The sequence below is a fragment of the Rhamphochromis longiceps genome, linkage group LG23 (assembly GCF_057381845.1).
Source record: "Rhamphochromis longiceps isolate RC_006_pf linkage group LG23, R_longiceps_female_GT1.1, whole genome shotgun sequence".
Taxonomy (NCBI): Eukaryota; Metazoa; Chordata; class Actinopteri; order Cichliformes; family Cichlidae; genus Rhamphochromis; species Rhamphochromis longiceps.
Window position 1 is genome coordinate 46,281,631 of NC_140578.1, and position 25,772 is coordinate 46,307,402.

Below are 25,772 nucleotides of genomic sequence, written 5' to 3' on the forward strand. Positions count from 1 at the left end.
AGCTGATTATTAGAGACAGGGTGATAAGATTTAAGATTGAAGCATTAATTAATGGCAGGACTTCTTTGAGCAGTTTTGTAGGAATGGGGTCTAAAAGACACGTTGATGGGTTGGAGGAAATAATTATTGAAGTTAACTCAGAAAGATCAATTGGAGAAAAAGAGTCTAAGTGAATGTAAACATTTTATGGCAACATTTTCTTCAGTTAACACTTCAACTGTTTAAGCTCTTTTCCACACAAATTCCAGCTTCTTTACCTCTTTTCAGCAGAAATTCTGCTGATTCACCTCTTTTCAGTACAATTTTCAGCTTTGTGACCTCTTCTTAGCACAATTTTCAGCTTCTTCTGCTCTTTTCAGCACAAATTTCAGCCTCTTTGGCTCAGTGGGATAAGCAGCTGCCGTGAGACCCGTTGGTAAAGGATCGAATCCTACGTGTGACGGTTTCCACACATCTTCCTGCTTGCCTCCACTCTGCATTCTTGACACTCTTCAGTGTACCATTTCACATACAGCCATCTTCAGCAAGCACTTCCGCTTCTACATCTCTTTTCAGCAGATAATTCTGCTTTTTCAGTTGTTTTCAGCAGATTCCAATATGAGGCATTCACACTGCATTTTCGCAGGAAATGAAACGTTTTCTAGTGTGGTCCTAGTCATCAAAATGGGCCAAAAAAATGGCATAAAAAGCTTAGTATTTCACAAGGTATAAAGGTTATGACCACCAAAAGATATAGCAGTCATAAACAGAAAGAGCGGAACAGGTTAAAATTTGAATGGTGAAAATTGGATGAAAACTGAGGGAGTAGTTAAGCAGCAAAAAAAGGGAGTAACTAGAATAACTAGAAAAAGTTGCATTTCCTGTGAAAATGCAGTGTGAATGCCATGTTATGCGATCTGAAAACAGCAGATGAAGGAGAACTATCTGCTGAAAACACTGTGTAGAAGGGTTTGAACCTGCGCTACCTGGTCTCAAGGCAGCTGCTCATTTCACTGAGTCAAACTGGTTCTCAGGTGACTGAAAAGAGATGAGGAAACTGAAAATTGTACTGAAAAGAGGTGAAGAAACTGAAGGTTCTGCTGAAAAGCGCAGACAAGGCTGAGATTTGTGCTGAAAAGAGGTGGAAAAAGCTGATCTTTCTGCTGGAAAGAGATGAACTTGTTGAAGTTTCTTCTAAAAAGAGATGAAGATACTGAAAATTCTGCTGTAAACAGGCCGAGAAGCTCAAAATTCTGCTGAAAAAGGGTGAAGAAGCAGAACTTTGAGAGAGAGTCCTAATGTTTAATAATCCAAATTTCACTGTTTTACTCTTTTTTATGATTACGTTGTTTATTGCTGGTTTTTAGAATTAAATAAATGGACTACTAATATTAAATAATAATAATAATAATAATAATAATAATAATAATTATTATTATTATTATTATTATTATTATTATTATTATTATATGCTGATAGAAACGGTAACATAATGTTGTTTCACAACACATTCATAAAAATGTGTATTTGAGTGTTTTAAATACAGATGACATCACTGGGTTTAGCTACAGTAGCTTCCACCAAGTTAATATTAGGTTACCTAACTTATGTAGTTTCTTTGTTTGTTTTGTCTTTTATGATAATAATGAATTAATCAATAAAAACATACTTCATTCATGAAGAATCATTCTTGTGTGTGTCATAATATAAGGCAACAAATGCTACTGTACAGTGTTTTCACATTACATGCTATGATTTTGAGTTACGCTAATCGCAGATTTTGTTTAGCCAAAAACTTTATTCATCGTAATCGTAATATTGACTCTGACCCGCAGCAGAACTCATGTCTTCAAATTTATTTTTCCAAAATCTCCAACACACTGATTTTATTTTAGATATGATGTTGCTGTTACCTGACATGTTCTGTAATAAATGAATTGAGACCAAAAATATTGTGGTATAAAAACTAGTACTTCTCTTGATATGTTTTATTTCTCATATTTAGTAACAATAGGCATTAATTTAAATTTTATTTTCATTAGTAGATCAGCTTCAAAGCAGTCTGGGAGATTACTTTTAAAATATATATGCTTTTCTAAATAACTGGCCAGTCGTGCACAGGTTTTCGTAAGTGTGACAGCAGAATAAGATGCACACCTGGTTCATACTGCTTTGTAGATTGGACATTGATTTGTCCATCATCCATCCTCTCTGCCTCTCTGTTTGTTTGCCACAGGCGATTGAAAGAGAGCGGCCAGAAAAGTACCGCAAGCTTCAGGAGGCCACACGCACAGCACAGGCCCTAGTCGAGCAGGGTAACTTGCACGCTTACATACTCATTCACATGCATACACAGACATGCATGCTCCCCTCGTCTGTTCCCATGGCAACACTTCCACCTGTCCCACCCACTCTACTTGTCTCCATAGAAACACTCACTCACAGGGAGAAACGGACAGAAAGAGAGACTTCTCATCTGTCCTTCACTCTGTCCTTGTGACACAGAAACACTAAATGTTCTTTTGTTTTTTTCCCTAACCTTAAAACAAAACATTCCTGAACTTTATACAACTTACTGACCAGAGCTACATCTGTGTATTTTCTCTTTAATGTTGCCTAAATTGTAAGGAAAATGCACTTGTGGGTTGAGCAGCAGAGTTGAGTGTGTGGTTACGCCCTTGAAAAACTTGCCAAATCTTCTCTGCCAGTGGCACACAGCTTAATCTACGCATGTTTTGATCTTCTGGTACCCCATGTGGTTGTGACAAATGCTGGTTGAAGAAAGGAATGCCATCCCTCAGATTCTGCAACCACTGGCATCCTCCTCAAGATGACACTTACTGCCACAGAGTTGTCAGAGACTGCCTCCAGACTACTACCAACCCATAAATGCGTTTTCCTTACAAATGTGGCACAGTTTCGAAGGAGAAATAAGCAGGCTTTCCATGCTGTAAGATTTATTACAAAGAAGAGTCGTTACAACAAAGAAATAATTAACCAATATGCCTTTCCTTATTTTTTGTGCCAAGTTTATATAAAATGGGATGCAAGCTGTACTGGTTAACATGTTGCCTTGAATTAAGTAATTCAAAATCTCTGAGTGCTCAGGTAGAGTAGAAAATGCTACACAAGAACTAGTCCATTTGCCATAATAAGCACTCTAATTTTATTTAAACAAATTTATTCAGATGTCTGACAAAAACAATTTTCTTGCTGTCAGATGATGAAATGGTAAATGGACTGATTCTTATATGGCACTTTTCTACTCTCCCAAAATACTCAAAGCACTGTATACAACATGCCTCATTCACACTCATACAAGCACTTCTAAACTCAAGTGCAATCTAACCAACATTCACACTCCAATAGACGCGTCGGAGAGCAACTTGGTGTTAGTATCTTCCCCAAGGATATTTTGCATGCAGACTGGGATTGACAAGGATCAAACCACAAACCTTCCAATCAGTAGCTGATCTGCTCTACCACCTGATCCACAACCACCCAATGAAGTGAAGATGAAGTCAATAAAATTGGTCTTCTTCATAAGTGACTGAATTCAATTGATCTGTTCCTGACAGTTATCGCCTACTAAATGCAGGTTATTCACGAAAAATAGAAAGAACAAAACACCAACTAGAATTGTAATTGGGGTATAACAGGAGAGGAATGAAATAAACACATTTACTGTAGGCTGCTGTATTCAGATGCAAACTGCTATGGAAAGTACAGTTACCTGGTATGACATCATGGAGTATAATGAAGACATGATTCCATGTCAGAGTTGCAAGCCTGATGCTGTCATTTCCAGGTGCAAATATAATATAGCCAACATGGTTCAGTTTACTCTTTTGGAGATGAAACTCTTTGTATGAACAGATTTCATTCATTCAACATTAATATCTGTTCACATTAAATATACCAGTTAGTAGCACAGCGCTGTGTTTCTGTTAGCAGCAGACTGTTACAGGCCAGAGGCTCACCTCTCACCTGCACTCTTGTCTGCAGTTATCATGCTTATGTGAACTGTTATGCGGTATTTACTCTATGTCTGTGTGTGTGACAGCCAACTCTTTCTCTTTCTGATCCTCCCATCACTACCACCTAACCCTGCCCCCTTACTCCAGAGGGGAGTCGTGCCGAAGACATTGCCCAGGCAGCAGAACAGCTTAACCAGCGCTGGGCAGGATTCTGCACCCTGCTGGGAGAAAGACTGGCATGGCTGTCCTATCAAACAAAGGTACACACATCTGAGTGCACATTATACCCAGGCCTTCAGTGTATGGGAAAATTTTCAATTTAACTTGGTATAGAACCATATGTTACATATTCTTCACAATACAATAAGGAGAGCACATATAAAAAATCACAGGTGTGAGTAAACGCAACCCAGTCTGGTCATTCTCTCTACTGCAGACTAAAAAGATAATAATGTGTGGGTGTTTGCTCATTTTGTCCTCTGTGTGTCCTGCAGGTACTGGCCTTCTACAGCTTGTATGAGCAGTGTGAGCAGGCAGTGGACAGCAGTGAGAACTGGCTCAAAGTTCAGCCCCCGCTGGCATCTGAACCAGAACCACTCAAAGTGCAACTGGACCGATGTCGGGTGAGCGAGTCCTGACTTTGGTCACTATCTGGCACTTGAATCCAAAGTTTACGTTGGTAAACAGCACATGCGGTTACTTTACTGCAGTGTGTCATCGTAGAGTTTTTCACCTCATGTTTTTAAATGGTTTTTGTTTTGTGTTAGAAATCTCAGAAGTTTCTGTTTCTTTCCATTTTGACATATTCATTCATTCGGCTTTGTTTGACTTTCTGTATTTCATGCACCTGTTTTGCATAGCACTTTGCTGTGAGTACTTTTTTGTTCTTTTTATGGATAATATATTTGCACTTATTAATTAAAAAAGTCTGTTTAATAATTCAGTTGACTCAGAACACAAAGTGTACTCATGCTTTTGATACATTATTACACGTTCTGAAAATGTTGTCCTGTCTTTGACAGTAAATAAACCTCCATCAGAATTAACAGAATTGTCACGTTTAAAAGGTTTTTTTGTATAAAAGTAATGCAGTGAGAGCTACAAACTGCCTTTACTTATGTATTTTGCCAGACAAACCCCCTGCTCCTAACCAGATGTGTTTATAAAGGCCTGAGCTTCTTAAAAAGCAGGAACTCGGATTGCAACACAAAACACGGCTTTGTGTGGCAGTTTTTTGTCAACATCTACACAACAGAAGAAGCAAAACCAAACTGAATAAATAAAAGACAGAGAGGCACAACTGAAGTGAAAGACAGGACAGAAACAGAGACAGGCGCCACCGGCATAAAGAGAGGAAGAGAGAAATGGGGCAGTAGGAACTTTCAAAGTAAGAGCATGTCTGGACAAAATATGAAGGCAGAGAAATTACCGTACGGGGAGGAAGAGAGCTTCAATCTGATTCTTTTAAAATATGCCAAGCTTTCATTCAGTCAGCAATGCTGATGAAACACACTGTTCCAGGTTTAAAGGTACATAAAATTGTTCACATTATTCATGTGATGCTTGTTCTCTTTATTTCACAGTCATATTTCAATGATGCTGAACTCGTCCAACTCTCTGTTTGGCTTCCTGTTCATTAGTATTGGGGCGGGGGGGAGGGGGGGGGCTATATTTAAGTACTTGTGTAAAATAAGACTAATCGAGTATAAGGTTAATAGGGTGGAAATGAAAACACTCAGCTTTTTACTCTGTATTGATTATTGGACGTGTCTATACAACTAATACTCTGTAACACTCTTCCTCCCCCCAAATAGGAAGAGGTGGCTCGGCTGTCCTCACTGCAGCCCCAGGTGCACCTCCTGGATAAGAGGCTCAAAGAGCTGAAGGAAGAGAAAGAAGGGGACGAGGACCCTGCAGCATTCCTGGATGTTGACCTCAATGCCTTCAAAGAACACTACCACAAGGTCCTGGAGGATCTGAGGGCTAGAGAGAAGCACCTACAACTTGGTGAGATATTATTAACCTGGTTTACACTTTGTGTCCCCCGTGTCTGAGTAGGTGCTCTCAGGTCAGCGTGTTAGTTACGTCATGGTCATTACTACAATTCTAAATTCTAGAAGCTTTTTAACAACATGTTCATGTCACTTTTATCAGTAATGACACTATCCTGGCTTGTTATATATGAAGACTTTTCCAGCTGACTGATCTGGAAGGGAATTCTTATTTAATTCCACTAACTAGCAGAGACAAAGTAAATGATATATGGATCAGATTTTATTTATTTATTTTGGATTTAATGCTTTTCTACTCAGCTTGATCACTCAAAGTGCTCTGTGCAACGCCTTATTCACTCATTCATACACGTATTAATACAAGCACTTTTTTCTACACCTAAGAGCTTTCTAGTTAACATTCACACACATTGATGACCACATCTGCAGCACCTGCTCTCCCTCCTGCTCAGGAGGTAAGCAGACTTATTTTGTGTTTAAATTAAATGCTACTACACAAATATGTTTTTTTAAATTGACACTGTCAGCTTCATATAGATCCTCAGAAATATGAGCTGCGTTCAAGTACCAGTGGAAAACTAAGACTGGGCCTCCTCTGTATTCCTGCGTTTTTTTGTTTTTGTTTTGTTTTTTCAAATTAAACTAACATTTCTTTCTATAAATAAACAGAACCGTTTGTCTTCCCTGTACTAGAAAGCGTAGGTTTACCAGTTACAGACACTACTCAGTAGCCTCTGAGGGTTAATATTTGGTTTAAATAAGCTGCTGCTACATGCTGGACGTTTTTTAGCTTGGAAAAGTCAAATCTGTGTGAGTGAACACCATGGTTACACATCCTCTCAAATGAGCACATGCTAACTACTCACTGTAACGTTAGGGTGGCTGTAGCTCAGGAGGTACAGCACGGCATCTACTGATCGGAAGGTTGGTAGGTCAATCCCTGGCTCCTCCTAGTTTGTCCTGGGGCAAGATATTAACCCCGAGCACTTCAAAGCATAGATACAGTGAATGTCACTTTTGTACTGACTCTGGCTGAAACAATGCAGCTTTATGCCAAACCCATACTTGTCCATCAAATTGCAAGCCAGAGAAGTGCGATTGGTCACTCCAGCGAGCATGTCTCTAGAATCCAGTGGCAGCCTGCTTTACACCACTGCACAGACTTCTCTGAGATATCGCTTTTCTTTCATCTTTTTCTTGTCTGTCTTTAGTTTTGGAGAGTTTGCCCCCAGCTCGCTATAGGGAAACAATATCAACATTGTTGTCATGGTTACAACAGTGTGAAGCCAAGCTGGCCATTCCATCAACAGCTGTTACAGAATATTCAATCATGGAGCAGCGACTAAAGGACAATCAGGTTTGTTCCCACACACACATACGCACAGTTCTAACGATGGCTTTTAACTACTGTTGAAGTGAGAAGCAGGCCAATGTTTTGTTTGACTGACATTATAAATTGACCATAATTCACTGCTACATTACATGGATGTTATCTATTTGACCTTTAATAGGACTTAGATGTCAGCTCTATGTTGATGGCTAGAAAAGGAATTCTATTTACAGCATCTCTCTGAAGGCAGATGCGATGTGGTCACGTCCGGCTAAATGAGAAGATGGCAGAGGTTTGGAAATGATACACTATGGGGCGATTGTGGCTGAAGAGTTGGGAGTTCGTCTAGTAAAGCGCTATATAAATACAGGCCACTTACCATTTTTATTTGGTGGACTAAAGTAAAATGTTAATCGTAGCTTTAAGTCTCCCTTCAATTTTTCTTATTGAAGAAGCTGATCAAGATCAAACATATGTGACCCATAAATACACTGAGAGATTATCTAACAGCACGTTTGGTTTGGGGCTATATAAATAAAATTGAAGTGAATTGGATAGATGTTTGGACTTTAAATAAGCCTGCAATGAGACAGGAGGGAGGGTCAGACTCAGTGAGGGCCCGTCTTGGATGTTGTCGATCTGCCAGTGGAGCCATAGTGATCATAAGCATGCAGCAGATTAAAAGGACGTTGTTGATGTATCCCCATAGTCATGTTCAGATGTTCAGCGTTTCAATTACTCCGAGTGTTTAAAAAGTCAACTGGCATTGACAAAGACAGCTGTCCTCGTTACTTCTTACTTTAACTAAAATATTACCTACTTTTGCTACATATAAACTAACATGTAATTTGCATTCATATAGATTATGTGACAAGTAAAGTTTAAATGTTGAATCTGCATATCATAAATTTACAAATTTATTACATAGATTTATGCTCATGAGCCTCTTTGACTTTCCCTGCAGGCCTGAGTTGCTTATGTTCAGCTGACGTGTGCATGCACTCAGCGCTTTGTAAGCTTGATAACTTTAATGTAGAATAACAGAGAGATCAGGCCTTGTAGGCTGAAATTAAAGGTAATTATAGATAGAGCAGCACTGTGGTGAGGTGGTTAGCTCTGTTGTCTCACAGCAAGAAAGTCCTGGGTTCGATATACTACATCTGTGCCGGCTTTGTTTGTGCAGAGTTTGCGTGTTTCTGCATGGGTTCTTTATCCCACAGTCCAAAGACATGCACTGGTGATTCTAAATTGCCCATAGGTACAAATGCGAATGAGCTGGAATAGGCTAAAGAATGGATAGATAATTATACAGAGAAATTCATCTTCTGTGTCCTTCTTCTCATATATAAAGACAGGAATTCCACACATGTACATGTCTGCTCTCTGCAGATAACAGCATCCAGATGAGTGCTGCTGTCATGTGGAAATTTAACTCTTCTCCCACTGAAAAATAAAACTTGAGACAATATTAAAAAACAACCTTATTGTGTTGAGTTAAATGACAGCTTGAAGAGAGATGAGCATTATTATGCACAGCTAGTTGAAATGATTAAAGTCGGGATTGCAGGATTCCCTCATCACTGATTTTGGTGTTATTAAATGTCATGACTGATTTTGGGATTTTGATGTAGTGGGTGGTAAGTAGTGGTAATTTATGGATGTTCCCCAATCAGGAAATTGGGGAAGAAGAAATTACTTGTATATAGTGTATGTTTTATATGATGGAAGAAAATGAAGTTTGGGATATATCCACTAGAACACGGGTTGTTTGACCTGTATGGGGGCTTTGCCGTTGGCTTCCTGCTTCTCTCCTGCTTTGCTTCTTGTCTTTCTTCTCATCCTGGGCTTAAAACTGAGAGCTGACCTGTCCAGGGGCTGTTCTCAAAATGAGCTAATCTAAGCCTCTGAGCCACCTTGGTCTTCCACTTTCCACCTCCAATCTTAAGTGCACCAGAAACTTTGTCACTTATTCAGCTGAAATTCATTTTTCATGGCAGAAAACAAATTGTAAATCTACAAAAAGCTTTCTGTTACTAAATGTTAATGCAGTAGCCACGTTTGGAGTGAGCCTATGCTCTCTATTAATTGTTCTTTCCCTTCCCACTGAGAATTGTATAAGGAAACAAATCATTTTGGCTCCATCACATTGTGAGACATGTTTTCCTTCGTTTCTGCCAAAAGATTTAGCAAACATGATTCATGAGCACTGAGTGACTAATGTGACTAATTTATTGTAAAGTGCTTAAATTGACCGTATGCACAGGAACATTATATAATATTAATGATGTTCCTTGTTTGGTTAACTTAACGTTTATGTTTTCTTAGAGCAAAAATTAGTTGACAGCATCTGGTTTATATGTATGTAAATAGATGGGACAGACTAGGACTTACCATACTGTCTGTCTGTCGCTCTGCTGCTCCTCAGGCTCTCCAGGTGGCTCTGGCTGAACACCAGGGGGATGTGAACTACCTGACTTCAGCTGTGGAGCTGGTCTTCCAGAAAGCACCACCAGATGTCAGTCAGAAGTAAGAGCTGAATATGTGCAATGCAAATAACTAAGGTGTGTCAGTTCTGCAGATCCCAGTGCCCATGTAGCGGGACGTAGATTGTCCCTTTTCAGCCATCTTTGCAGAGGCTCAGGCCCTCTAGACTGCTTAGTTCTTAGAGATTTAGCACTTTATGCTAATTTGCTTCATTGCTTCTGAAAGAAATAGCTGCTGTTAACTAAAACATTTCCCGTTTATTAATAGTTTGTGTTTAGCTGCTAGTTTTAAGAGGTGAAGAACTGAGAGGAGATTGGTCAAAGTATGCCACTGCCACAGAGATCAGAGCAGTAATGGTAAATGGACTGGTTCTTTTATACTGCTCTTCTACTCTACCTAAGGACTCACAGCAAAGGCCATAATGGTCCACTTGTCCCATTCTGTTGTACATTTTTTGGCCTTCAGACAACAATTCTGATTGCTTCACTGCCAGACAGGACAGGCAAAAAAGAAAAAAGAAGGAGTACCAGCGCTCTTAATCAACAAGAAAGTTGATTGAGAACGATTCAAGACGTACGCATAGAAAACAAGTACTAAACCTCCCTTATTTTCTGTGCGTGTAGGTATCGCAATGAGATGGATGCCATCATGGGGCGTTGGAGACGACTGGGCTCCACTTTGACAGACAGCGCCCAAAGAATACAGGAACTCATGGCCAAACTGATGCAGTTTGAGGTACACGGGAGAGAGCTTTTTAAATGTTTGCATTAAAGTTAAAATAATTCTTGAAGTAATGTTCTTAATATAAAGAAACAGAGATGCTGTAGATTTGTTTCTACTGTTTCTGCTTTCTGTCTGCCTCTCTCTCTGTCAGAATGACGTAAAGACTTTAAAGAAGTGGATGGAAGATGTCGACGTCTTCCTAAATGAGGAATGGCCAGCACTTGGAGACTCTGAGGCACTCGAGAAACAGTTAGAGCAGTGCACAGTAAGGATTAAAAAACTGCATCCTGTCATAACTGTAGATCTCTTTCAGAAGCAACAAATTACTGTTGTTACCAAAAACAAACTTCCAGAGTTTATAGAAGCTTATTTCCTTATATATATATTTAAAGTTCCCCTGAGAACTGATACAATAAATAGTGAAGGTTTCACAGTATCTGAGTTTAGAACACATCACTCAAGGAAAGACAAATATGGGATACAGCCAACCAAAGACAGATAGTCTGCCTGTATAACCTATATCTCGATTGGCCAGGCTTTGGTGAATGACATTCACACCATCCAGCCCAGTGTCAATGGCATCAACGAGGTGGGCCTGTACCTAAAGAAAGAGGCTGAGCCTCCATTTGCTGTGCATATCAAGAAAGAACTGGACTTACTCAATGCCCAGTGGGAAAACATTTGCAAACAGGTGTGTAGCCTTTATCCACAGTCTGTTTTCATGCTTGGAGTCGTGTTCAGCATTAAGCACCTTTGCTGCTATGTGTTATCTGTCTAGGCCTATGCAAAGAAGTCAGCTCTAAAAGGAGGCCTTGACAAGACCATGGCTCTGAGGAAGGAGATGCAGGAGATGCAGGAGTGGATCAACCAGGCCGAGGAAGACTACCTGGAGAGAGACTTTACATATAAGACGCCTGAAGATCTATGCAAGGCTGTTGAGGAGCTAAAGGTATATGTTAGTGTGAAGCAAAAACCTGATCTGCTTGCAAAGGTAAACAAATAATAAATATTGTGTGACACAGTCTGAAGAGGCCGGATGAATAACGGACTGGGTAAAAAGGGTGGACAAGAGGGTGGAAGGTTTCATGAGCCTAAATCATGCCTCACACTTATAACTTCATAATGTAGCTTTAAGGGAAAGCTCGTGGAAATGCCTAACCGCTTTAGTAACTAGGAGAAGATGTCATTCAAGCACATGTATTTACATGAGGTGAAACTAAATTTCCCAATTAAAGTCACCAATATATCATAGAAAAAAAGAATGTATTTACTGTGTAACAATAAGCATATTTACAGTTTAGTGTAAATGAGAAAAAGAAACATATAAAATAAGATACATTAGAAAATACCCCACTGTGGGCAGTCTTCTATCCGTCAAGTTTGGGTCCTCTATAGAGCATCTTTGCTGGTCCTGTGCTTTTCTGGACAGAGATCTCAGATGGTGTTCCCGGGGCCTGCTAGGGCTACTCACCCGTTTCGCAGGGCGCCGAGTGCTCTGATTGCCACGGGGACCACTTTGCCTTTACCCTCCACATCTTCACTGGCTCCTCTGTCAATCCTTTGTATTTAGGTTCTCATGGTCCTCCTTCCTGATGTTGCTATCACTACAGCCTTCTCCCTCTGCTAGTCACTCTCAGTAACTCAATATATTTCATCATGGTACTGTGATACACTGTATTGCCAAAAGTATTTGTATTTGCTTATCTGCCTTCACATGCATATGACCATGAGTGACATTGCCTTCTTAGTCCATCGGGTTTAAAATGGCGTCAGCCCACCCTTTGCATCTAAGAGACCATTAACTCTTGTTGAAAGTTTTCTGGCTGCTCTCTCAGCCCTTGGTGTTTCGTGTTCTTTCTTCCTCATGTTGCTATCGCTGGTATAGCTACATATATATTCCTACAGCCGTCTTCATCTGCTTGTCCACCACTACTATGTCCAGTTGGTTAGCCACAGGATATTAGTTCGGTCATTCTCAACCACCCTGGGGGACATATCCTATTTTGGCTTTGAGACTTCGTAGCCATATTCGGCATACATATTTCTGTATGCTGTGTGATCCACTTGGTTACAGCGTCTTGCACCCTGCAGTTACATGCTGGATTGTCTCTGGCATCTTTGCACAGCCTGTATGTGTGAGTTTCTGTGTGTCGCCTGTGAGAGGTGTTCACGATGTATGTCAGCCACTCCAACCGTTGCTGTGCAGTCTCTTACGTCCTGGAATATTGTTGGGGCCTGCAGCTTTATGGGGGTCGCTGCTGCTGAGGTCATGCAGCAGAAGCATGGGGGTAGTTCATCTAGTATAGGGCCGGATATAGTGAAGGGGGAGGTGTTGGAGTCCTTGAAGAAGGTATAGATGTTATTGGTGTTTGGTTTTATGGTCGGTGATGTATGTATCTTCATTACGCACCGAAGTTTTACCCATTTAACATGTAGAAAAACCGAGAAATCTTTAGATAATAAACTTATTCACAATGAGTCCGTAAGTAATTTTTGTTTTAAACAAACAACTATTTATCATTTTTGTCACTAAACTGCTTCGTTAGTCTGCACCACTTCTTCAAAAAAGGAACAATTTAAACAGAATTTGAACATTTCCAAACATGGAAAAACGAAGTCTTAAAAAAAGAAATACAGAAACTTGTGAACAGAGATGAAAACTATATGATTTAGTGAGGGTTTAATACTATTCACTCGTAGTGGCTGCAGTGAGCCTGTTTTTGATTGCAGAGCTGTGGCGGGGAGTGGTCTGTGGCGTGGCTGTGGGTGAGGCGGACGCACCTGAGCGGCATCCCTAATCACGCCTGGCCGGCTTAAAACAGAATGAACTAGGTCCTGTCGTTGTTGTTGATGATGTGTGTGGGCTCCAGCCGAAGAGCTGCAGCCGCGTGTGTAAGTCGACAGCCGCAATAAAGACGTGTACTGAAAAGTTCGAAAATGTGGTTCGGTCTCTCGCGCCGCAGTCGTGGGTTTCAGCACCACTGTAAACGCCTCACAACAGACACGACCACGTTTGCACTTTTCAGTACACGTCTTTACTGTGGCTGTCGACTTACGCCTGCAGCTTTTCACAGGATGCACATATTATTAAAGTAACTGCCGCAAATTTCTTTGTTCCCACGCAAAAGTAATTTCAGTGTTAAACATTAGTTCCACATGGCTTTTCTGCCAGGTAACTTGTGCCCCACCTGTCAGAACTCTCACACACTTTGCGAACCACTGCTTTAAACTGACAAAAATTGGATTTTCAGTAGTCCGGCCTACTTAAGATCAATATACAATACAATACAATACAATTTTATTAATATAGCACGTTTAAAACCGGGGGTACACCAAAGTGCTTCACAATAAGGAATAACAGTAAATGATTACACTGAGCAGTGAGTCATTAATACAAGGTAAAATAGAGAAAATAGAGAAACAAACAAAAGCGATCACCCCTAATCTTCCGATGGTGCCTGGGCTAGAAGTAACTGACCAGAAGATCGTAAAGAACGGCTGGGAGTATAGAGACTGAGGAGGTCGGTGAGATAGTCAGGGGCATGGTTGTTTAGGCATTTGAAAGTAAGCAGCAGAACTTTAAAATCAATACGAAATTTAATAGGCAGCCAATGTAAGTCAGAGAGCACTGGAGTAATAGAGGCAAACTTTCTAGTTCCAGTTAGGAGACGAACCGCAGCATTCTGAAGGAGCTGTAATCGTTGGAGGTGAGCAAGTTGGAGTCCAGAGTAAAGCGAGTTACAATAATCTAATCTGGAATCGCAAAGGCATGTGCCAGTTTTTTAAGATCTTTGTACGGTATTAGTGTTTGACCTTTGAAATTTGGCACAATTGGAAGAAGCCAGATTTAACTACTGAGGAAACCCGTTTATCTAGCTTAAATGAACTATCCAGGCAAACACCTAGCTTACTTACAGTATCTGTAAGAAAGTAAGCAAAGGGACCAAATCGCGCAGCTAGCTGGTATCGTCGAGTGTGACTATCAAAAACCATAATCTCGGTTTTCTTCTCATTTAAAATGAGAGAATTGGCTGACAGCCACTCTGTAACCTCTTTCAAGCAGTCAGACAAACGATTCAATGAAGCTGGCAGGTCATCACACTACTGGAAATAGATTTGAATGTCGTCAGCATAACAGTGGTAGGAGATCTGATATTTGTCAAAGATAGAACCCAGGGGTAGCATGTACAAGGCAAATAGTAGAGGGCCCGGCACAGACCCCTGCGGTACTCCACAACAAAGAGGGGCAGCGGTGGACGAGTAGCAGCCCATCAGAGAAAGTCCTACCCGAGAGGTAGGATTTAAACCAATTAAGGACAGAATCCTTGATGCCTATAACATGTTACAGTCTCTCTAAAAGAATTTTATGGTCTACCATATCAAAAGCAGCGGACAGATCCAATAAAATTAAAATGGCAGGGCAACCTAAGTCAGTAATTAAAAGAAGATCATTGAAAAACCTGCCGTTTCAGTGCTGTGGTGAGGTTTAAAACCAGACTGAAATGTGTCACTGTTATTTGCGTTTAAGTAGGCCTGTAGTTGCAAAAGCACAGTTCTCTCTAATATTTCAGATAAAGTCTAAATGAAGTTTAGAGATTGGCCTATAATTCACACGGTCAGTGTGGTCGAGGCTGGTTTTCTTTAGGACAGGTTGCACCACTGCATGTTTAAATGCAGCTGGGACACGGCCCGTGAGTAATGATAAATTAATCAATGATAAGAAATGAACATCAAACCCATCCTTTAAAATCCGGGATGGGAGGAAATCATGAGCCGAGTTTGAACTTCTCAATTGATCAATTATACTTTTAAAAGTAGAAAGTGAAATTGGCTCACACTGGCAGAAGTTGGATGGAGGTCCACCAGGAAGATGAGGGAGTGAGGTTTTTAGATTTTCCTCGTGAAGTAATTTAAAAATTGCTCACAGAGAGCTGGGGAGGCAAAGTCTAGTTTATCAGGGCAAGATTTGATGGCAGAATTGAAAATTTTAAACAGGGCCCGGGGGTTATGGCTATTAGTCGCCATTGATGTTGGACAAAAAAGCAGCTTTAGAAGTCTTAACAGCGTCCTGATACATAGTGTGGCTGCTACATAAAATGTCGAGGGATACCTGAAGCTTGTCTTTTTTCCACCTCCTCTCAGATTGACGACAAATACAACGTAAGCCTCATATAGAGTAATTTAACCAGGATTGAGGGGAGGATCTAACATGCTTCATCTTTATGGGGGCCACTAGGTCCAAGGTGGTTGAGCATGTGGATAACATAGCAGTCATAACTTCATCAGAGTTTAGAAAGACAGCAGTGAAATTAGCCGCACTCTCAGAGTCGATTACACATACAAGGGCGACAGAGATCAGCAGTGTTTATATGTGTTACACCTAAGTCTGCATTAAACGTTACCAGGAAATGATCAGAGATACCAACGTTGTCAATGTCCTTAATGCTAATATTTAGGCCATATTGGAAGACCAGATCCAGCATATGGCCTTTTACATGGGTCGGTGCACTCACTCACTCATTCTATAAGGTTAAAAGAGTCAGTGAAAACAAGGAAATCCTTGGCTAAGAAGTCCTCCTTACTGCAGATATGTATATTAAAATCACCAGAAATAAGAACACGTCATAATTTAAAAACAGAGAAGCTAGAAAATCCGCAAATTCGGGAATAAAAGACTTATTGTATTTGGGTGGCCGATAAATCACAGCACGGAGAGTCATAGAGGGGCCAGTCAGTTCCAATAATTGAGCCACAAAGCTAGAGGAAGTAGGAGAAGGCAGTCGCCGAAGTTTAAGTTTATTTTTAAAAAACGCGGCTATGCCTCTGCCCTTCCCCAAAAGTCTCGGTGAGCTGAAAAAACCACAGTCAGGGGGAAGAAGTTCAGAGAAGGAGAAAACTCACCGGGGCGAATCCAAGTTTCAGTCAGGAATAAAACATCCAGGTGCAGGGTGAGAAAAAGATCGTTTAGGATGAAGGTTTTATTCACCAGCGATCTTGTGTTTAACAATGCCATCCGGCTCTTAGTCACCTCGTCCCCGACAGAGGCGCGTCTCAACTTGCTTAGGTGCCTGTGTTGAGCACGAGTCCCAGAGGTCCCAATCCAGGTCCGAAGTGGCGAGCACAACACCGTAAAGGTCGGATACAATTGAAGTCCAACAGGGCAAATCCGGCGATAGCTGAGCAGTTTGAAGGATGGCCGGCGGTGGGAGGTGAATGGAAATTGCAGAGTCTGGGATGGGAGAGGAGTTAGCCGCAGCATGTACCTTAAGTAAGGCTTTAAGGCGAACCCGAAGTCCACTCCGCTTGCCACGCTTCCTGGAGCGCCTCTTAAATAGGGAAGGTGGAGGCAGGCAGAAAGTTCTTGTAGACGGGCAGGTACGCAGCAGCGTAGCGTCTCCTAAGTCCCAATGTAGCTCCAGTTCGTGGAAGAGAGGTGGCCGGAGATTTAGCAAAGTTAGACGATCATATGTGATTAAAGCATTGTTCTCAGAGAAGCATGAAGCCAAGACAAGAATAAAAAGCACACAAATGTCTACATAAAAAGTGTGAAAACAGAGACGAGGGTAAGAAGAGGTAGGACGGCCTGCCGAGCACACTGGCGCCATCTTAGTACAGTACAGTACAAATATGGGCTGTATGTGGCCTCAATGTAAAATTAGTTTGACATCCTTGCTCTATGTCATTACTCCAGTCGGAATGGTGGCATCAGGGAGGCGCAACCCATCCCATTGTGACACAGCATCAATCGTAATTTAAATTTCTCTTAAAAAGTGGAAAAGCTGGCAATTCCTTAGCCCGTGGTGACAACAGAGACCTCCACCTCACAAAATGTAGGGGAAGAGGCTCTCCAAAGCTCACACTACTAAGCAGCTGCTGCTTTTCCCCGATTGTGTGAACATTGGACGTCATTATGGATCAGTGTCTCCATTTTACCACAGCTGCAATGCAGGCGCCAAAAAAAACAACAACAAAAACAACATCATGCCAACCATTAAACATGATACTGGTAGTGTGATGATCGAGGGCTGCTCAGGACCTCAACGTATTGCTGTGACTGTTGGAACTTTACAGGCCATCAGTTTGTTTCCTGAAACTCAAGTGCACTTGAATTATGCAGCAGGACAGAGAATTCTGCAAAGAAAAATGGAAAGAATTCCATCCATGTGAAAGACTCATTACCAGTTATTGCAAAAACCTTGATTGCACTTCTTGCTGCAAAGTGTGGCACAACTAATTATGAGGTCTAGTCAGCTTGAAAATGTTTCACCTCTCATCTAAGAGGCTCCAAATCTAGAACCAAAAGGTGGAGAGGCCCAGGTATTTAAACCCTAGTGAGGGTTTTCCCTTAGGTTGTTGAAACACTGTGAATCATGTGTGTCATCACATGAGCCAAGGTGTAAAAAAGGAGTGGGTTATTAAACCAGAGGTATCAGGTGAGGCAAGATGTGAGTTGGGGTTGTAGTGCCTGGGAAGGAATTTCAAGACTGCATTGTAGGTGGCTGACAGTTGGTGTTATAATCCACCCCTACATTCAATGATTGTCATTCACAGTGGACATAGATGGCCTTATTTACTTCCCTCTCAAACAATCTGCCTGCTTGGTCCAAAATATAAACATTGTCATCTAGTTTGAATTACCTGGGACTCTCCACTGTTTGGTTTTAGAACTGAAGAAGCCTGTTGGATGAGAGGTGAAACGTCTTCAAAACATTTAATGGAGTCCAGTGTCTTCCTTCCAAACTTATTTGACTACCATGACCTGTGTCGATCTCCAGCAACGCCCACAAAAATCCTTACACGGGAAGTTGATTTCAGAGCTCTGATTTAAAAGCAAACAAACAAAAAACTCCTACTACCTGATCGTATGAGTCTTAGCCAGAAGATAATGCAGGGCCCTGGAGCTGAAGTCTGCGAAGGGACTCATCCAGTACTGAGTACCTCGAAATCGTCCCAGTGTGTTCCTTACTAACCCAGATATGAAGAAACCTGAGTAGGTTGTGGACTTCTTGGGAGCCGCTTCGCAACAGGAACTGGTTCTCAATTCCCATCCCTACTCAGTGACCTCACCCCCGCCCCCCTCCCCCGCCCCAGTGATGGATGAGTTGTCCTCCTTGTCCCCAGATTCAATTGGACTCCTTTTTCAGTCTGACGGCTCCTTTCACCTCCAATGTCCACCAGCTAGTTTGAGGGTTATCACCGCAACCATCAGGCACCAACCACCTGGTGGGGATCAGTTGACAGCTTATCCCCTCTCTTCACCTAAGTGTCCAGAACATGCGGCCGCAGATCTGGTCATGCAATTGCAAAATCCATCAGCAACCTGCTGTCTAGGCTGTCCTGGTGCCACATGCACTCATGGACATTCTCATGTTCAAACATGGAATTCATTATGGACAAACTGTGGTTTGCACAGAAGTCCAATAACAGAACACTGCTTTTAAGAATAATTACCCCCACCAAGGTTGTTTTTGGCAGCATGTCATTATTCTACTTTTAAAATCAATAATTCGAAAAGATTTGAATTCTGGTAAAACTTTGTAGGAGCTTAGAATGGAAAATCATTAACCGTTCAATAAAGTTTGGTTTCTAAGGTCAATTTATTGCCGTATATCTTAGAAACGGATTCATACAAGCTTGGTGTGCATTGTCAACATATAGTAAGAACCTCGGATACAGGAGGAACAATGCGGTTTTCGTCCTGGTCGTGGAACACTGGAGCAGCTCTCTATCCTCTCGAGGATACTCGAGGATGCATGGGAGTTTGCCCAACCAGTCTACATGTGATTTGTGGACTCGTAGAAGGAACTCGACCGTGTCCCTCGGAGTATCCTGTGGGCGGTGCTCCGGGAGTATGGGGTGTCTGGCTACGGACCATTCAGTCCTTATACGACTGTCGCAAGAGCTTGGTCAGCATAGCCGGCAATAAGTCGGACTTGTTCCTGGTGGGTGATGGGCTCCACCAGGGATGCCCTTTGTCACCGATTCTGTTCATAGTTTTTATGGGCAGACCCAGGCCACGCTGGAGAGATTATATCTCTCGGCTGGCCTGGGAACGCCTTGGTGTTCCCCCGGATAAGCTGGAGGAGGTGGCTGGGGAGAGGGAGGTCTGGGCTTCTCTGCTTGGGCTGCTGCCCCCATGACCCGGCCCTGGATAAGCGGAAGAAAATGGATGGATGGATGGATGGATAGTAAGAAGCATATAAAGATTATAAATATCCTGTCACTTTTGACCTCTGACCTATTCTTCAAGGTCAGATGAAAACAAGTGATAATAATGCTATATAGAGCTATTTAAAACTGTTTCTTACTGTCCTTGTTTGTATTGACCACGTATAGGCATATAGGTAATCATATATGGAGATTCTAAATATCAATACTTTGTGACTTTTTCCTGTCACTCTAGCCCAGTACTGGCTAATTTCAGATACTGATTCTGAATTTCAGATACCAATTTTTATTCTGACCTTAACAGAAACATGTTTCTTTCACTTTGTCTTACTCACATACCCTCAGTCACAACTTTGTGTCTCTTTTTCAATCCTGTCTCAAGTCCCGATGCCTCAGTTTTCTATTAAAGTTGCAGTGATTCTCCACTGAAACATTTTTTGCTAGCTTTTTATAACGTTCATGTGATGTATTTGTGATGTAAATATGTGACACTATTTCCTTTCCCTATAACCAAAAGCCTTAGCAATCCATCTGCCATTCTCTACACCCCCTGAAAAAGTTGAGATTCAAGCTTTTCGTTCTCTTCTCTGCTCTGGCTTTGTGCTACAAGGTGAATGGAAACTCGCTAGCTACACTCCTTCACTCATCAGTATGTTGGCTTACTCGTTCACATCATCTCTTTACACTTTGTGACTTTGTCAAAAGGAAACACAGTGGTGTGAAAAAATGCCCCCTTTATGATTTCCTTTTTTGTATGTTTGTCACACTTAAAAGTTTCAGATCAAACTACATTAAATGTTAGACAAAGATAACACAAGTAAACAAAAATGCAGTTTCTAAATGAAGGTGTTAATTATTAAGGGGAAAAATATCCAAACCTGCTGGTTGAGCCACCCATAGCAGCAACAATCAAGCATCAAGCATTTTGGTCGCCTCATCTTTGTAGAATTGTTGTAATTCAGCCAAATTGGAGGGTTTTCGAGCTTGAAGCATCTTTTTAAGGTTGCCACAGCATGTCAGTCGGATTCAGGTTAGGACTTTGACTAAGCCACTCCAAAGTCTTCATTTTGTTTTTCTTAAGCCATTCGGAGGTGGACTCGCTGGTGTGTTTTGGATCATTGTCCTGCTGCAGAACCCAAGTGTGCTTTAGCTTGAGGTCACGAACAGATGGCCATACATTCTCCTTTAAGATGTTTTGGTAGACAGCAGATTGCATGCTTCCATTTACCACAGCCAGTCTTCCAGGTCCTGAGGCAGCAAACCAGCCCCAGACCATCACACTACCGCCACCATATTTTACTGTTGGTATGGTTTTAGTTTTTTGAAATGCTGTGTTACTTTTACTCCAGATGTAATTGGACATACACCTTCCAGAAAGTTCAACTTTTGCCTCGTCCGTCCACAGAGTATTTTCCCAAAAGTCTTGGGGATCATCATGATGTTTTCTGGCAAGACTGAGATGAGTGTTTATGTTCCTTTTGCTCAGCAGTGGTTTTTGACATGTCGCCATTTTTGCCCTGCCTCTTTCTTATGGTGGAGTCATGAACACTGACCTTAACTGAGGCAAGTGAGGCCTGCAGTTCTTTGGATGTTGTTCTGGGGTCTTTTGTGACCTATTGGATAAGTCATCACTGCGCTTTTGGGGGAATTTTGGTCAGCCAGCCACTCTTGATTCTCCGCTGTTCCATGTTTTTTACCATTTGTGAATAATGGCGCTCCCTGAGGTTTGCTTGAGTCCCACAGCTTTAGAAGTGACTTTATAACCTTTTCCGGACTGAGAGATCTCAATGACCTTGTTTCTCATTTGTTCCTGATTTTCCTTTGATCGCGGCATGATGTCTGGCTTTTGAGGATCTTTTGGTCTACTCCACTTTGTCAGGTAGGTTCTATTTAAGTGATTTCTTGATTGAGAACAGGTGTGCAGTATTCATGCCTGGGTCTTGCTAGGAAATTGAACTCAGCTTTCCAAAAATGTGATACACCACAGTTAATTTATGTTATAACAGGGAAGGGCAATCACTTTTTCACACAGGACCAAGTAAGTTTGCATTTTTTCCCTCTACCATTAACACCTTCATTTAGAAACTCCATTTTTTGTTTGCTTGTTTTATCTTTGTCTAATATTTAAATTTGTTTGATAATCTGAAACATTTCAGTGTGACAAACATACAAAAAAATAGGAAATCAGGAAGGGGCAAACACTTTTCACACCACTGCATATTGATTCCCTTATTTGTGCACCCATCTCTCTATTCTTTAAGCCTTTTCTCTTTGTTCCTCATTTATCTTGTTTCATATCCTTCAACCATCTGTCGTTGTTTTCCTTTTGGTATTCAATAATTTTTAAGACTTTTTTTTTAAAATGATGAAGCTTAGAAATTCAACCAAACCAAATCAATTAAGCTGAGGCTGAGACTTTTCCATATGCAGTCATAGTAAAAAGAACATACAATTCTAAAGTTCTCAGCAGACCATAAAATCAAGTAAATGCAAACTCAGATGAACAATAAAACATGGCGTTTGACACCTTGTCATTCAGCTGTGTGCTAGCGCAACAGAGTATTGCTGCCCATCAGTGTGGGAAGGGTTATAAGGTTATTTCCATTAATTTGAAGTCAATGATTCTACAGTGAGAAAAACATTCACAAGTGGAAAACATTCAGGAAGCTTCCCAGTCTTACTAGTGCATGTCCTAGCACATTCACCCTAAGGTCAGAGACACTGCAAGAACAGATCCATATTTCAGACTTACAGGCCTCAGAAGGTTCATCACAAGACCTCTGAAACATTGTCCTTTGGACAGGGGATACCAAATTGCAGATTTTTGGCAAAACTAAATACCTTACCTCCCATCAAAATAACTAGTGACTTTCTCATTGCCCTGACTCTGACCACATCAGCATCCTCATCTTCCTGGACCTTTCTTCAGCCTTCGACACCATTTATCACACCATCCTTCTCTCGCCTCTAACCAGATAGCTTCTCAAACTTGCCCTCACTGGTACTGTACTTTCCTGGTTTCAGTCCTACCTCTTCAACAAAACACAGTTTGTCACCAATGGAGGCTCCAGTTCCACCTCTGCTCCATTTAACCAAGGTGAGCCTCAAGGTACTGTGCTTGGACCCTTTCACTTCTTCATCTTAATGCTCCACTTGGCCAGATCATCCGCCACCATGGTTTCTGGTTCCATTCCTATGTTGATGACATACAACTTTTTCTCAGTACCAAACCCTCCACCCAGCTCTACCCACAATCACTTGCCAGCTGTCTGCATGAAATAAAAAATGGATGTCATCTAACCAACTCAACCCAACAAACTGAATTCTTGGTTGTTGTCCCCAAAGCCCTACTCTGGGAGGTTGGCAATCTACATAGATGGTTTCTCATCTCACCATTCCCAGACATTTCTAATCTGGATATTGTTTTGTACTCCCACTTTAATTCCAGGCTCATATCAAGTCTGTAACCAAAGCAGGGCTTTTTTCACCTAATGAACCTAATGTCTCAGATTTAGCCATTATTAGCTGACTCTGTAGCAGAGACTCTAGAACTCACCCACCAGGCTTCCAAGAGACTAAGCTCTGGGAACACCCCCACCCTCATAAATCTCCACTGGCTTCCAGTAAAATCACACATTATTTACAAAATCCTTCTTCCTGCTTACAAATCCCTCGCTCACCTGTCTGGCCTGCTGCACCCATACATGCAGTCCTCTGTCATGGGACTGCTTTCTGTCCCTTGTACCAGTCTCCAAACCTTTGGGGACAGAACCTTCAGTGTGGCAGCCCCCCACCCTCTGGAACGCTCTCCCATCTGAGCTTTGCAAGGCCCCGTAACTGGAGTCTCCTAAGAAACTTCTTAAACTCACCTCTTCAACAAAGCCTTTTACTTCTAGCTTGTTTGTGTATTTAGTCTTAAACGTCCTTAGGTTTCTTCAAATGCACAATACAAATAGGGGAGTCACCTGGTCATCTTGGAGTCATGGAATCGACCATGAACTCCTTTTTTATACTATCTGTCCAACGGCTAGTCATGGCCAAAACAGAGTCACGCGTTAGGGTTGCTGTGCATAATTGTATGCAAATCTCAATGCACTGAAACAACGCTGCATAGAAGTGTGGGTCCAAATTTCTTCACAGCAGTGTAAGAGACTGATAACATCAGACAGAAACAATTCAAGAAATGGCTACTAAAGGTGTTTGGGTCCAAATGCTACTAAATCATGAGGTTTAGTAAGTTTTTCAGAAACTTTTTGTCAAATAATTTGACACAGTGAAATGTGTTGTGCTGTTCATCTGAGCTTTCATTTCAACACCTGCTGATAGAACGTGTACTTTCTTTTTACCGTGACAGTAACTGTGTCAGCCACAGTTTGTGCTGTCAGTTGGTGGTTTTCAGCTTTTGGGTATATCATAAAAAGCGGATTTTAAACAACATAAGAGACGCATGATGTCTAACAGAACATGATTAAGTTGCCAACCAACTGGCATGTCAGCAAGTCTTCATTTTACTTATGAACCTATTTGTCGACTGATGTTCAGTAAGTTTCTCATACCAGATCACTCACAGTCTGTAACTTCCTTCTATTGGGCTGTTCTTTATTTCATCTTCAAGGCAAAACTCCCTGTTTGCATTAAAGAGGACACAACATTTGGCTGTTGTAATGCAAGGCTCTCTTAGTTTTTCATTTTTAAACTACTCAACAAAAAACAATGGTGCACCTTGCTTTCTCTCTGCTTTCCTTTGCAGTAACTATTATTTCACTTCCTTCAGTCATACAGTTTTCAAAATCTCTTGGCTCTGTGAACTAGGCTTCTCTCTCTAACAGTTAAACTTCTTCCTCTCATAAAGAGAAATGAGAACACGGTGATATGTTCCAAATAACAACCATAGAACCTATAAGTTTTAAACTTATCCATATTCTCTAACATATACAAAGTGTGCAAGAGTTATGAATCGAGCCACATAAGGTAACAAAGTTTCCTTGATAATGCCGCTAAGTGAGTCCTCATTGTTTCCTACATGTGTGACTAGTACTGACTACTTTAATTGAGCACCTCCCCTTTTGTAACCACATACAATGACCATATGCAAACTAAGTACTGTGGAAACTTTATTGTTGGATGATCAACACGTCACAATAAAAGTCATTCTCAATGTGGAACCACTTTGGAACATATCACTACGCCACCATTTCTCTTCATTTAAACCGCAAACAGACAGTAAATAAGCTCGTTCCGTTACTTAACTTACTACAATACTGTATGCAATTTTATTTCATGTTATGTTAAGGATTAGGGAGGTCTCACTACTACAGCCTCACTTTCTAAATGTATACTTTCCCTCATTCAGTACTTTTTTGTTGGATGTAAAATTAAAGACTGCACAGTTTTTCTGTTAGCAGTGTGAAGCTTCATTTCTCTCAGCTTCTCTCTGTTTGTTTGTCTGTTTGTTCATCAGACGGCCCAGGAAGAGGTTCATTCTAAGGAGCAAAAGGTCAAACTCCTGACTGCCAGTGTGAATAGTTTCATTGCCAAAGCCCCGCCCACAGCCCATGATGCTTTGCACTCAGAGTTGGATGTACTGACAGCCAACTACCAGCGCCTGTGCAGCCGCCTTGATGGGAAATGTAAAACTCTAGAGGTACATTGCATTCTTTCTTTTCTTATTTGTTATCTCTGCAGTAATTTCAACCTTGGTGTGCACAGAAAACATTTATGTAAATTTTATGTAATGTTATGCACTTTTATGTAAAATAGTCATGTCCTTACAAGGGGCTTCAAGGCTGATGCTTGCATACATCATGCACAGCTCTAAAGGGGTGTTTTGCTGTAGATATGATTTTAGAGAGTGTATAATAGATATTATAGCTGAAATGAACCAAGTCAAGCCAATTTTCAGACTTTTTTCTGTTCCTTTTTTTTCATTTTATCATTTTACCATCAAATTCTAAGCCTCATTAAAAAGAAGTCTTATGTTCAATTGTAGTCTACACGCACTCATCGTGGGAATGAATGTTATGGTAATTTGGGAGCTTTTAATTATTTATTTGAATTGTTCTTTTTCAAGGGTGGAATGATTGTACTGTACGCATCTTT

At 41.1% G+C, this 25,772-nt stretch overlaps 1 protein-coding gene across 3 annotated transcripts in view; it reads left to right on the forward strand.

Annotated features, from left to right (window-relative positions):
* Positions 1-25,772, forward strand: part of dmd (dystrophin) — a 314,957-nt gene that overhangs the window by 167,153 nt on the left and 122,032 nt on the right. For all 3 annotated transcript variants that reach the window (XM_085398703.1, XM_085398704.1, XM_085398705.1), the window contains exons 21-31: positions 2,216-2,294; positions 4,104-4,216; positions 4,451-4,579; positions 5,771-5,963; positions 7,180-7,325; positions 9,724-9,824; positions 10,406-10,517; positions 10,657-10,770; positions 11,041-11,196; positions 11,284-11,454; positions 25,135-25,317. In XM_085398703.1, coding sequence (XP_085254829.1) covers positions 2,216-2,294; positions 4,104-4,216; positions 4,451-4,579; positions 5,771-5,963; positions 7,180-7,325; positions 9,724-9,824; positions 10,406-10,517; positions 10,657-10,770; positions 11,041-11,196; positions 11,284-11,454; positions 25,135-25,317 — 1,497 coding nt within the window. The remainder of the gene's footprint in view (positions 1-2,215; positions 2,295-4,103; positions 4,217-4,450; positions 4,580-5,770; positions 5,964-7,179; positions 7,326-9,723; positions 9,825-10,405; positions 10,518-10,656; positions 10,771-11,040; positions 11,197-11,283; positions 11,455-25,134; positions 25,318-25,772) is intronic.